This window comes from Phanerochaete carnosa (genome assembly GCF_000300595.1).
Source record: "Phanerochaete carnosa HHB-10118-sp unplaced genomic scaffold PHACAscaffold_8, whole genome shotgun sequence".
Taxonomy (NCBI): Eukaryota; Fungi; Basidiomycota; class Agaricomycetes; order Polyporales; family Phanerochaetaceae; genus Phanerochaete; species Phanerochaete carnosa.
Genome location: NW_006767635.1, coordinates 2387437 through 2398324, shown reverse-complemented (window position 1 = coordinate 2398324; position 10888 = coordinate 2387437). Strand labels below are relative to the sequence as shown.

Sequence of the window (10888 nt, the reverse complement as noted above, 5' to 3'; positions counted from 1 at the left end):
GGGATATTTCTGTGCGGATCGGCCTCGTGCTTTGGGGGCCGATAGTGTTGCTGGGAATAGGCAGCGGCCGGGAGTGCATCGACGGGCGACCGTAAACCCCGCTTTGGGAGCGCAGATGCCAAAAGTTGGAGGTGGTGCATGGTAGGGGATTTAGGTGCGGAGTTGCAACTCGTCCCACGGGAGGTGCGGGGAAAGGCACGCTTGGCATATCCACCGAGCACAGCACCTGCGCGGCGAGCCAACATCCGTATCACCATCCGTGATAGATGCCACGATCCCGCGGAGGGCACCCTCACTTGAAAGTGTGCCCCTGATAGTTGCCGGACACGAGACCGCGATCTGTCCGTGCCTGCGCTGCAGAGCCTTGCGACAACACGGCCGAGATCTGTGATGGTTGGAGCTGCATTGCCGCAAGAAGCGAAGGTACGTGGTCCCTAGCGCAGAGGATCAAGCGTTCCGGACGTCAGCTCAGCGAGTCGGAGAATGGATGCATCGGATATATAACCTGCGTGCTACACCGGTCCTGTGACTCTATACCGCCCGGCTCATCCGCGTTTCCAGCAAGCGTCATTCCAACATGCCGGCGCCACAAACTCTAGGCACGGCTCAGGCTCGCAGGCCCATTCTGGAACATGTGTCAGTACACCCTCGGTCTCCCACGGACGTGTGCTCACCGCTTTGACCAGAAACCTGATGATGGACACATTCATCGCGAATGCAAGCCCCGACGAGCAAGTTCCCTTTTATTTTCTGGGCAAATTCAGTTGCTGACCAGACCTTGCGGAACAGGTTGCGCGCAGCCGTCCGCGGCCTGCTGTCGTCCAGCTCGCCCGCTGTGGCGTCGACGTTCACAGACGTCGCGCGGCGGAGACTAGCACAAACCACATCCGCGCCGCTGCCGCCGCCTGAGAGCCTTTTCGCGCGGCGCCCAGGGAGCGGCACGCTCGCGCCCAGCGCCGAGCTCCGGGGCGTCCTGACCCGCGCGCGCATGCTGTACGGCGTCGGCCTCGGCTTCGCGTCGTTGAAGGTGCTCGCGCTGCCCGTCCGCGCCGCGGCGCACCTCTGCTGGGAGCCCGGCAGCGAGCTCGAGCAGGTCTTTGCCGAGATCGACGCCGACGTCGGGCAGGCGCTGCAGAGCGCGCGCGAGGAGCTCGACAGCGGCCGCGCGGGAAACCTCCAGGCGGCGCGCACGGCGCTCGAGGAGCTCAAAAGTGCGGTGCGCGAGGGCCAGGCGGCCGTCGCAGGCTGGGGGGAAGCATATCCATTCGAGAGGGCAGCGGCGAGCTTAGAGTTCTGGAAATTGTAGTATACTATGGAAAGCACAAGGAACTGGGTCCTATCAGGAACACGTCCGCGAGCAACGCGAATATGGCTTCGAGTGATTGACCGAAGTGGGGTTCAGAACACACCGGACAAAGTTCAGCAAGAACGCCGGAGACAACGGCGACTTCTTGCAGTCATGTGGACGTGCTAAGCTGTGCACCGTAGCTCGTCTGTTGGGCTCCCCGGCAACAATTTGAATGATGAGCTCAAGATCGCGGATCCTCAAGTTGGCCCAGTGTACATCAGTAGAAGTATCAGGCAGACGGCATCGCATCTCTTTCCTCCTACCGGCCCGGCCATAGTCATCTAGGATGACAATATTCTCTTCTTGAATGTCGCCGTGGCCAACATTGCCACCAGACGCCGGAAATCTGCGTAGTGAAGGGTCTTGGGAGCGAGGCCGACATTCACCGAGAACAGCCTCGCAATCTAGTAAGGCCCATGAGTAGACGGAGAAGATGTCAGTGACAAGCAGCCGGCCGGGGCATACTAGTAGCACCCTCAAGTTATTGCTCCCCCTCTTCAGGCGCATGCAAAGTCAGTATGGGCATAACGCAGGATGATGGATGGGATGGGATGTGAGTGATCTCTCGGCAGCTTACAAAGGCTACTATAGCTCACCTTTCGATGTCATGATGGCGTTACCTCTGATGATTCGCAAAAGCGTTATCGATAGCGATTATTGCCTGGTGCAATCATTGGGCCATCAGGCCTTCAGCGATCGGAGCCTTGACGAATCTATGTTACTGCGCACCACGAAGGCGCCGAAAACATCTCAGCTTCACGATGTTCAAAGTGCCATGGTCCTTGTCCTGGCGGTATTCGCGTCGGTTCTTCGGGGCTCGACTATTGAATTAACACTATCAAAAAGGTCCCGCCACCATTAAACCAGAACACATCCGTAGGCTTGTAACTTATTCTCGCACCTTTACTACTAATTATCCAGGCTATCTCCCTTGCACATTCCATCAACTATACACTTCCATCGTCACTTGTGCCTCCCGCTCGCATACACCTCCTTTATTCGCCGGATTTGACAAGAGTACTGTGGACGCTTCTGTCGTCAAATATCTTGATTAAAGTGACACAGCAGATCCCAATACAAGGTGTTAGATACAGCCAATAAGAGCTATATTGAGTCTCTGTTGTAGCTCTTGCGCCTGGGTGAGAGAAGCTGCTGACTGCTCCGATGATACACGGATAAGCCGAATACTCATTCTGGGCTAACGGGAGGGAGCGGGAATGCAGGCACCCATGGCAGGATAATAATTTTCTCCTTATCCCACTGTCAGGTACCAGAGTTAGCGTAAGAAAGCGGCTGCAAGCACGGGTCCGGACGCACCACATTCCCAGTATAGTAAATATCTTCCTCAATGACCTTCTGCACCGCTTCAATGTTCTCTGCTTGGTAGACCCCCATCGACCCGATCATCTTCCTCTCTGCGGACTGGTACGTCTCCGGCGAGATCAGTGCGCCTCCAAGTCCTGTCCAGCAGCACTTCAGCTTCCGACTGTAGGAGCAGATCGAGCGACGCACGGATGACCCCCTGCGCTCTGATGCGCTTCGCGTTCTCGAGGTGCTTCGGCCGGACGGCCGCCCTGCGGTTGGGCGCGTCTGGGTCGGTGTAGTCGGGCGTGTAGACGAAGAAGGTGTAGAGGGTCTTTTCTTCAGCCATCTTGCTTTGCTGCAGTCCTGCGAGTCGAGCCGTACTTATATCTCCCGACTCGCCGAGCCTGACTCAGAATCACATTCGACAGAACACGCCGGACCGCCAGGCGCAGGAGCGGTCCGAGTGCTCAGTGCAGGTGCAGCGGTGGGCAGTGGCGCTGCGAACAATTTCACTTGCCGTTTTCGAAGATCGACGCGGACATCAGAGCATTTTGATACTCCGAAGGGCACTCGCGATTGTCCCGACAGAGCGGATATCAATGTTGTAGTCTAGACGTGGCTATCCTGAACTAACGCGTATTGCTTACTTGTACTTACGGTAGCTTATATATTAGACGCTCATGTAAGAAATGGCTACTTACGTTCGTTACTCGCCCCCTTACTCTGGTAAGTTAACACCGGAGGGAAATTTCTTCCGCAACGTTACCCCGAACGTCGTTCCTCTGCAGCCCCAGCGCAGGGCAATACTGTCTAGTTTAATACTATGCACACGCTGCCCGGCTTCTAACTCTGATACGTTCCCGGAACGCGAAATGGCAGCAGAAACGAGGACAAAGCAGTCGCAAATCCCGGTGATGGCCCCTCGTCCATCCCAGAGCTCACTGCCAAGCTCTCTCTCTTCCCCGCACCTCGGTTTGGTGCCTCCAGCACGCTATCTGGCTGTCAGCGGCAGCCCTGTTCACCCACCCCCGAGTTCCAGCTCGTCTGGCTCTTCCGGGGGCATTGCCCCCTTCCGTTCCTTCCGCAACCTACTCTCCTTTGGCCCTGGCAAGAGCTCGTCCTCGTCCTCGAGCCCCTCAAACTCTGCAGGGCCCTCTCGCCCGACTCTCGGCCTCCGTCGTTCCAGCAATGCTGGGTACAGTGTGCCAGCACACGTCATCCCCGCGTCACGCTCGCAGGACTCGCTCCCGGTGTTCGCCATCGAGCTGTCGCACCGTGTCGACGAGCCGCTCATCTCCGCCGAGGAGCTCGAGCAGCGGCTGCGCCCCGAGTCGCGCACGCCGCCGGACGCGTCCCCGCGGTCGTCCGCATCCACGTCGTCGTCTCGCATGCCAGCGAGCCCCACAGACTACCTAGGCACGTACCCGCGGCTTCCTCTGCGACCGCACACTCACCCCTGTCTCTGCAGCTGCCAGTCCCGCCGTGCATGGCATCACGGAGCTGTCGACCATCCTCGAAGCCGAGACGTCCGGCATCTCGAAGCACCTCCCCGACTTCGACGACACCAACACTGTCTCGCACTTGCACTCGAGCCGCTCACCGAACCCGAGTGCGAGGAGCCTCGGAAAGAGCGCATCTGAAGCACAAGAGTCGTCCGCGCTTGAGCTGTCGACTTCAAACCTCAACAACGAGGTCCTCGCTGCGCTGTCCGGGTCTGGGCCGAGAGAGGGGTGGAGCAACGGGGTGGTGGTTGAGGATGCGGTTGACGAGGCGGGAGACGCGAATACGACGTTCGACCTTAATGCAATCGACGCAGACCTTGCTGCAATCTTGAGCCCCGACAAGCTGAAGACGACAGAACCGGCTCTGCTGGTTGCCATCGACGCCGTCCCCCCGCCACTACAGAGTCCGACGCTCCCTGGGAACAGGACGAGCTCTACGCCTTCGTCTCCAAGTGCCCGACGCAAACTATCGTCTCTTGAATCTGGCGGCGAGCCTGCGCCAGCCGGCCGGCGCTCTACTTCTTCTCGCAGTTCTACATCAGTCACCTCGACCTCTCAAATAGCAACACTATCCAAACCTAGCTCATCTAAACTTCCCGTCCATTCTACGTCTGCGTCATCACGGCTCTCGCGATCAACCTCAGACCGGCCGTCCCCCACTGTCTTGGAGCGCCCGTTCGAGCTTTCGTCGTCGACTGGACGAACAAGCCTGCAGCAGCCTCGGAGAAGGCAGTCGTCTCTCCGCGAGGAGACCAGATCGCCCACGGACCAAGAATCGCGCAAGCCTGCAGCATTGCGCCTGGCGGCGCAAGCACGACATCCTACGCTGTCAGGCAGCGTCCGCGGCGGCCTGCGGCTGTACCCGTCCCCCCAATCCTCGCCAGGCTACGACGGGGCCGAATCCGGCTCATCGAACCCGCCGTCCGTCCTGAGCTCTCCCGCAAGCAGACGCCTCAACGGCGTGCGCCCCAGCCTGGACGCTATCGGCGACCGCCCCCGGCTGTACACGCGCACGCGCAGCTCCAGCCTGGACGAAGGGCTGCCGTACGAGCCGCCTGCGAAGCGGCCGCTCGACTGGCTCGGGCCGCGCACGGCGAAGGCGTTCGCCGCGGCGGGCCTGCTCGACGGCGAGCACGAGGCGGCGATGATGGCGGCCAGCGCGGCGGGGAGCAGGCCCGGCTCGCGCTTCGGGGCGGCAATGGCGCGCAGCGAGCGCGACGTCCGCTCGCCGTACGCGCCGTCGCGCGCGGGCTTCTCGGACCTCGGCTCGTCGTCGTCCTGGGGGCGCCGGAGCGGGAGCCTGTCGCGGACGAGCGGGTCCGTGCTGGACACGCCGCCGTCGGACAGCGCGGGCTCGACGCCGCGTTCGGCGTCGACGGCGGCGACGTCGGTGGTCTCTTCTGCCCCGTGCGTGCCGCGGAGACGCGCCGGCGGAGGCGTGCTGCAGGACGCGCTCGAGCTTGGGGCGCTGCAGGAGAAGCACGCGCTGGAGACGGGCGCGCTGCTCGCGGCGCTGGCGGACTCGCAGCGCGCGACGCGTGTGCTGCGCGAGGAGAACGTGACGCTCCGCGTGCGGCTCGGGGACGCGGAGGACGGGCTCGCGGCCGCGCGCACCGAGCTCGAGCAGCTGCTCGTGCTGCAGCAGCGGCACTTTTGCCCGCCGTCGACGTCGACACTCGGTCGCACTGCGGGGGGCGGGGGCGGCGCGCGTACGCGCCGAGCCGGCTGCAGACGCTCCTGCGCGCGAGCGCGGACGACCTGCGGGTGGAGGACCTGTCGAGCAGGACGCAGGAGGCGACGGCGGGGTACACGGGCGCGCATCGCCGGCGCGGGAGCGGGTCGAGCAGCGTGTTCGCGGCGGTGCCGAGCAACATGACGATGCTCCTGCACGACGAGGGGTCTGGACCCGAGGGCCTCTGTGCGCGCTCGAACGCGTCGAGTTCGCCGCACCTGGGCACGGCGGCGCTGCTCAGCAGGCAGAAAGGCGGCGGCGGCGGCGGCGGCGCTGGTGCTGGTGCTGGTGCGATGGCGCAGTCGCACGCGTTGCAGTACGGCGGCGCGGGGGACGTGTCGCCGACGACGGCGTGCTTCTCGGTTGCGAGCGGGTCGCCGGCGAGCCTGCGGCTGCAGCCCGAGCACGAGGTGCTCCTCGCGGACATGCAGTCGCTCGACCTGCACGCACCTGCGGGCGAGGACGCGCACGAGTATTGGACACACCATGGATTGTCGTGATTCGTTCGTTCGTTCGTTCGTTCGTTCGTTTCTAGTTTTTGCCATCATTTCTAGCTCTGTTGTGCGCTTTGTGGCTCCGTCGTTTCTGTTCGTCTGCTTGGCTGCATTTCTCTTTTCCCTTCCCTCTTCAATTTTTGTCTGTTCGTTTTGGAGGCTTCGAATGTCACCCGGGAACTCTTGCCGCGAGCTCTTAATTATTAGACGTCTTGCTACGCTCGTGTCTCTTTCTTCTTCTTCTCCTCGTCAAATGTGTAGTAGTTCAGTTGTCTGTACAGTACGAATACCCGACTGGCCGCGCGCCGCGGGTCATGCGCGCACGGTTGGTAAATCCGCTGCAATGAAATGACATGCAGAAGCCCTTCACTCGGCGCATCGTGATGTTTGCCGTGGACGAGGCTACCTTTCGCAAGCCGCTCACCGCCTCTTTCCTTTATTGGCAATGGGCGGGATGATGGTCCAAGTACAACGTGCGTCATCTTCCGGCCTCCATGTTCGGACTTGCCCTCCCTCCTCGACTTGCGAACCCAATCCGACCAGCAAGTCTCACGTCTCCTCTGGATGTCCTCCGCTTGATATCCCCGACAATAATCCCAGGCATACCCGACCGACATCGACATTCTCGGGCGTCCCTACCTTATCCCGCATTCCAGCGCCCGACCAAGGACAGCCTCCGCGCTCTGCTACGATCCACCACGACGGCGGCAGCCTGACATCAGCTCACCATGCCCGACGCATACCCGCCGCCAGACTGGCTCGTCGAGCCGCCGCCGCCCGAGGTCCCGTACGCCCACAAGAAGGCCCCCAAGGACCTGCCCGGCATCGCGTACGCCCTCCACCTCTTCCTCGCCTCGCACATGCTCGAGTCCGAGGAGTACTGCAACAAGAGCGACCCCAAGAAGTGCGTCCTGTCTGCAGCGTGTGCCTCCTCGCTGTCTCTCACCCGTGTCGTGCAGGGAGCGGCTCTACTTCGCCACGGGATATGGGCTCATACAGTGTGTGAAGGGCTTGATGTCATTCGAGGACGAGGTGCGCGTGCGCGTTCTCCATTTTTCTTGATCCCATCTGAAACCGCCCGCCGCCGCAGGACCTCCTCGCGGCCATCGGCCATGTCAAGCACGGCAACGCCGTCGCGCAACAGCACCGCAAGCGCAGCGCCGCGCTCCCGACCCGCCTCGCGGGCCTCGTCATCGGTGCTCTGAACACGTCCGGCGTCGGCTTCGTCAGGAGCATGACCGACGTCGAACGCCACGCCGAGCTCGTCTACGCTGAGACCCTCTTCGAGAAGGCCCTCGTCGGCATCGCCTACTCGGGCGACTGGTTCGCATTCCTCAAGGAAGCGTGCGTCGTCTTTGCCTTTCCTCTCCTTGTGCCGTGCTCCCGTGTCCCGCTCACACCTGGCGCCGCCGCCCCTGCAGGCTGAACATGCGCACGGCGTTCAACACGTACCGCCAGCTCGGCCGGTTCCTCGAGGAGGCCGACGCGGCCGCGCCGGGCGGGCTCGACACGGCGGTCGACGCACACTTCCGCTCGGGCGTGTACCTCGGCGTCGGCCTGTCACACCTCATCCTGTCGATGATGCCCACGCGGCTGCTCACGCTCATCGAGCTCTTTGGCTACCGCGGCGACCGCCAGGTCGGGCTGCGCATGCTGTACAAGGCCGGCGGCTGGACGCAGGACGCGGACGAGCCGCAGATCGGGTTCGGTGCGTACCCTTTTCTCTCTTTCTTTGTTGTTGTGCGACCGTTTTGACGTCGCGTGGACGCAGAGCAGGAGGGCGTGCGCCGCACGATCTGCGACATGTCGCTCATCCTCTTCCACCTCGTCTTCTCCGCGTTCACCTTCGAGGGCGTCGACATGCGCATGGCCGAGAAGATCATCAACTACAACATCGCGCGCTACCCGAACGGTGCGTCATCTTCCTCCCGCCGGCCGCGTTTCCCGCGCTGACTTACGCCCGCCTGCCCACCCGCTCGTGCCGCCAGGCGTGTTCTTCCTCTTCGGCCAGGGCCGCCTCAAGCTGTGCCGCGGGCAGCCGCAGGAGGCGCTCGGCTTCTACACGCGCGCGATGGAAGTGCAGAACCAGTACCGGAACCTGCACCACATCTCGTTCTGGGAGATGAGCGTCGCGCACCTCGCGCTCTGGGATCCTGCCGCGGCGCTCTCGTGCTGGCGCACGCTCTACGCCGAGGCCACGGTGCGCCCCCCTCCGCTTCACTTTGTTTTTTTCTGTGGGCGTGCGCACGCACGCGCTGTGTCGCCGCGGCTGACGTGTGGCTTGGCTTTGCTGCTGGCAGTGGTCGAAGGCGACGTACGCGTACGGCACCGCCGTCTGCCTGCTCGAGGCCGGCGGCGGCGCGGACACCAAGGAGGAGGCTGCGCGCCTGATGCACGCGGTGCCCGAGCTGCGGCAGCGCATCGCGGGCAAGTCGATCCCGCTTGAGGTGCGCCCCGCCCCGCCCCGCTCCCCTCTTTCCTCTCACGTCTCCCCACTGACGCGCGCGCACTGCGCGCATTCTAGAAATTCGTCGCGCGCAAGGCACGCAAGTTCGCGGCGCAGGGCGGCCGGCTCGTGCTGGCGGGGCTCGAGTTCGCGTACATATTTCTCGCGATCGCGCACGCGCCGCGGGACGTCGTGCGCGGGCGCATGCTGCCGCAGGTCGACGCGGCGCTCGCGCGGCTCGCGGCGTGCGCGGAAGCGCCCGCGCGCTACGAGGGCGGGCACGGCTACTGGGACGACCGCTGCCTCGCGCACTTCCTCCAGGGCATCTGTCTGCGGTACCTCGCGCACCCGGTGTGTCCGCCCTTTTTTCTTTTCTGCTGTTTGTGGGGGGATCCTGATGGGGAGGTTCAACGTTGTGCCCGCGCAGGACCCGGACGCGGCGGACGTCGTCGAGGAGCCGGCGGAGGCGCGGGCGGACACGGAGGCGCGTGCGGTCGCGGCGTTCGAGGCCGTGCTTCGCGACGCGCCGCAGATCGAGTACGACCACTACCTGGTGTACTACACGCGTGAGTCTCCCCGTCTTCCGGCCCGTCCCGTGCCTGTCCCGCCCGTTTTTTTTTTTTTTTACGTTGTGAATTTACCGCCTCCCCATCTGTAGATTACGAGTTCGGCCGGCTCCTGGCGTGCAAGGGCGACGTCGCGGGCGCGCGCCGGCACCTCGAGCTCGTCATGTCCGGCAAGCCGCTCGAGCAGCCGCCCGCGACGCGCAAGGTACGTCGCTGGCTACTGTCCCCGCCACGGCCCCTCTCGCTGATCGAACGCGTTTTTTCTTTCTTTCTTTTTCTGTTGCAGGGCAAGTACAGTATGGAGGTGCGTCTTGTTGCCCGCCTGCCCGCTGTCACCCCGAGACTGAACTTCCCCCGCAGAACGCCGTGCACATACGCACGAACGCCGCGCTGGAGGCGCTCGACCAGAACCGGCGGCTGTGACCGCTCTCTTGCCCGCGATCTGCTACGACCGTAGCTCTCTCGTACTTTCTTTTGTTTACTGCTAGAATCTTCTCGGGACTCTTTGTGCTGCCTGCCGCGCTTTCATCTGTGTAATATCTCTGCTGACATTTATTGTGCGTGCGCACCTCCGTTCGCGTCGTCTGCGCTGAGTTGGAAAGTTTACCAGCCAATGTGGCCATTTTTCTTGCTCCAAGTTTGGGACGATTTTTCATTTTTTGCTCATTCTTCTCCTGATTTACTGTAGTTCTATGCCAGATCAATAGAGTTAGTCCGTATTCCATTTGTTTTAGGAGCACTTTTCCAAGGAGAAGGCGCGGCTACCGTTTTCGGCATTCGCCAGAAGAGTTGGAAAATTTGGGTAGTCACAACTTACTTATGGACTTACTCGCTTTAATGAAGGTAGCTTACGCATTAGACGCCCATGTAAGAAACAGGAACTTGCACCCTTTACTTATGCAGCCGGGAACCGGAAAGAGGCCTCGCTCGACGCTCGTGCCCGGAGCAAGACGCTCGCATTTCGACTTTGCGCTCCTTGCCGTGGTTTCATATCTACATGAAGGAGCTAGGTAGGGCCGCCGCGTGCAGGTCGTAGCCCATGCACTCGTCGGCCACTGGTTTTCTGAGGGCTGCAAAGAGACACGGCTGTTATTAGCGGTGCCGGCTATTTTTCCGTTGCGACTTCGTTTGCCGCACGCACAAGACTCAAATAGCTCATGCTACCCTAACCCTTTGAAATACTCGCGACCCAAGGATGCCGATAGAGCAGGAAAGAAAAAACCACCCCACGCTGGATCAGTCGGAGGCGATCACTGGGGTCGTACATACGCGCGACTAGGATAGAAACGCTGGGCTCCCGAAAGGACGGATAGTTTACTCTACTACGCGGTTTGTGCATGGCCAAGCGGCCGGTCAAGTTTTGCTATCTGATTCGCGGCTGATTCAGGCTCACGAAAGTCAGGATTGCACTTATGAGTAAAACGTATACATTCCGATAGCACTGTACGTCTATAATACAGCTGATCTTACAAAAATCCATGAATTCTCCTTATGC

General features: G+C 61.7%; 5 protein-coding genes across 5 annotated transcripts in view; 3 read left to right on the top strand and 2 right to left on the bottom strand.

Annotated features, from left to right (window-relative positions):
* PHACADRAFT_261592 (uncharacterized protein) overlaps positions 1-1346 on the top strand; it is a 1710-nt gene extending 364 nt beyond the window's left edge. Inside the window, exons 2-3 of the mRNA XM_007399169.1 lie at positions 687-731; positions 790-1346. Coding sequence (XP_007399231.1) covers positions 687-731; positions 790-1306 — 562 coding nt within the window. The 3' untranslated portion in view covers positions 1307-1346. The remainder of the gene's footprint in view (positions 1-686; positions 732-789) is intronic.
* Positions 1347-2166: 820 nt separating this feature from the next.
* PHACADRAFT_127014 (uncharacterized protein) lies at positions 2167-3146 on the bottom strand. The gene is made up of 3 exons (XM_007399168.1): positions 2861-3146; positions 2666-2808; positions 2167-2608 (listed from the first exon to the last, which is right to left on the bottom strand). Exons 1-3 carry the CDS (start codon positions 2997-2999, stop codon positions 2537-2539), a joined length of 354 nt encoding a protein of 117 aa, XP_007399230.1. The 5' UTR covers positions 3000-3146; the 3' UTR covers positions 2167-2536.
* A 2723-nt stretch (positions 3147-5869) lies between these two features.
* Positions 5870-6650, top strand: PHACADRAFT_261589 (uncharacterized protein). The gene has a single exon (XM_007399167.1). The coding sequence runs from the start codon at positions 6028-6030 to the stop codon at positions 6385-6387; it is 360 nt and encodes a 119-aa protein (XP_007399229.1). The 5' UTR covers positions 5870-6027; the 3' UTR covers positions 6388-6650.
* A 219-nt stretch (positions 6651-6869) lies between these two features.
* On the top strand, positions 6870-10133 carry PHACADRAFT_127013 (uncharacterized protein). Its single transcript, XM_007399166.1, has 12 exons — positions 6870-7285; positions 7341-7413; positions 7472-7725; positions 7803-8089; positions 8153-8293; positions 8370-8581; positions 8682-8828; positions 8906-9178; positions 9255-9393; positions 9486-9598; positions 9680-9697; positions 9754-10133. Exons 1-12 carry the CDS (start codon positions 7110-7112, stop codon positions 9814-9816), a joined length of 1896 nt encoding a protein of 631 aa, XP_007399228.1. The 5' UTR covers positions 6870-7109; the 3' UTR covers positions 9817-10133.
* A 652-nt stretch (positions 10134-10785) lies between these two features.
* Positions 10786-10888, bottom strand: part of PHACADRAFT_261585 (uncharacterized protein) — a 3266-nt gene continuing 3163 nt past the window's right edge. Inside the window, exon 6 of the mRNA XM_007399165.1 lies at positions 10786-10888. The gene's annotated coding sequence lies outside the window, so the exon portion shown is untranslated.

Excerpts from the sequence above, each read along its gene's own strand:
- PHACADRAFT_127014 (XM_007399168.1), bottom strand. The coding sequence starts at position 2,999 with ATGGCTGAAGAAAAGACCCTCTACACCTTCTTCGTCTACACGCCCGAC. Across the intron at positions 2,809-2,860 it reads CAGAGCGCAGGGGGTCATCC|GACTTGGAGGCGCACTGATC; the intron begins GTGCGTCGCTCG and ends GCTGCTGGACAG. Across the intron at positions 2,609-2,665 it reads TTTACTATACTGGGAATGTG|TGGGATAAGGAGAAAATTAT; the intron begins GTGCGTCCGGAC and ends GGTACCTGACAG.
- PHACADRAFT_261589 (XM_007399167.1), top strand. The coding sequence starts at position 6,028 with ATGACGATGCTCCTGCACGACGAGGGGTCTGGACCCGAGGGCCTCTGT.
- PHACADRAFT_127013 (XM_007399166.1), top strand. The coding sequence starts at position 7,110 with ATGCCCGACGCATACCCGCCGCCAGACTGGCTCGTCGAGCCGCCGCCG. Across the intron at positions 8,294-8,369 it reads CATCGCGCGCTACCCGAACG|GCGTGTTCTTCCTCTTCGGC; the intron begins GTGCGTCATCTT and ends TCGTGCCGCCAG. Across the intron at positions 9,179-9,254 it reads TGCGGTACCTCGCGCACCCG|GACCCGGACGCGGCGGACGT; the intron begins GTGTGTCCGCCC and ends GTGCCCGCGCAG.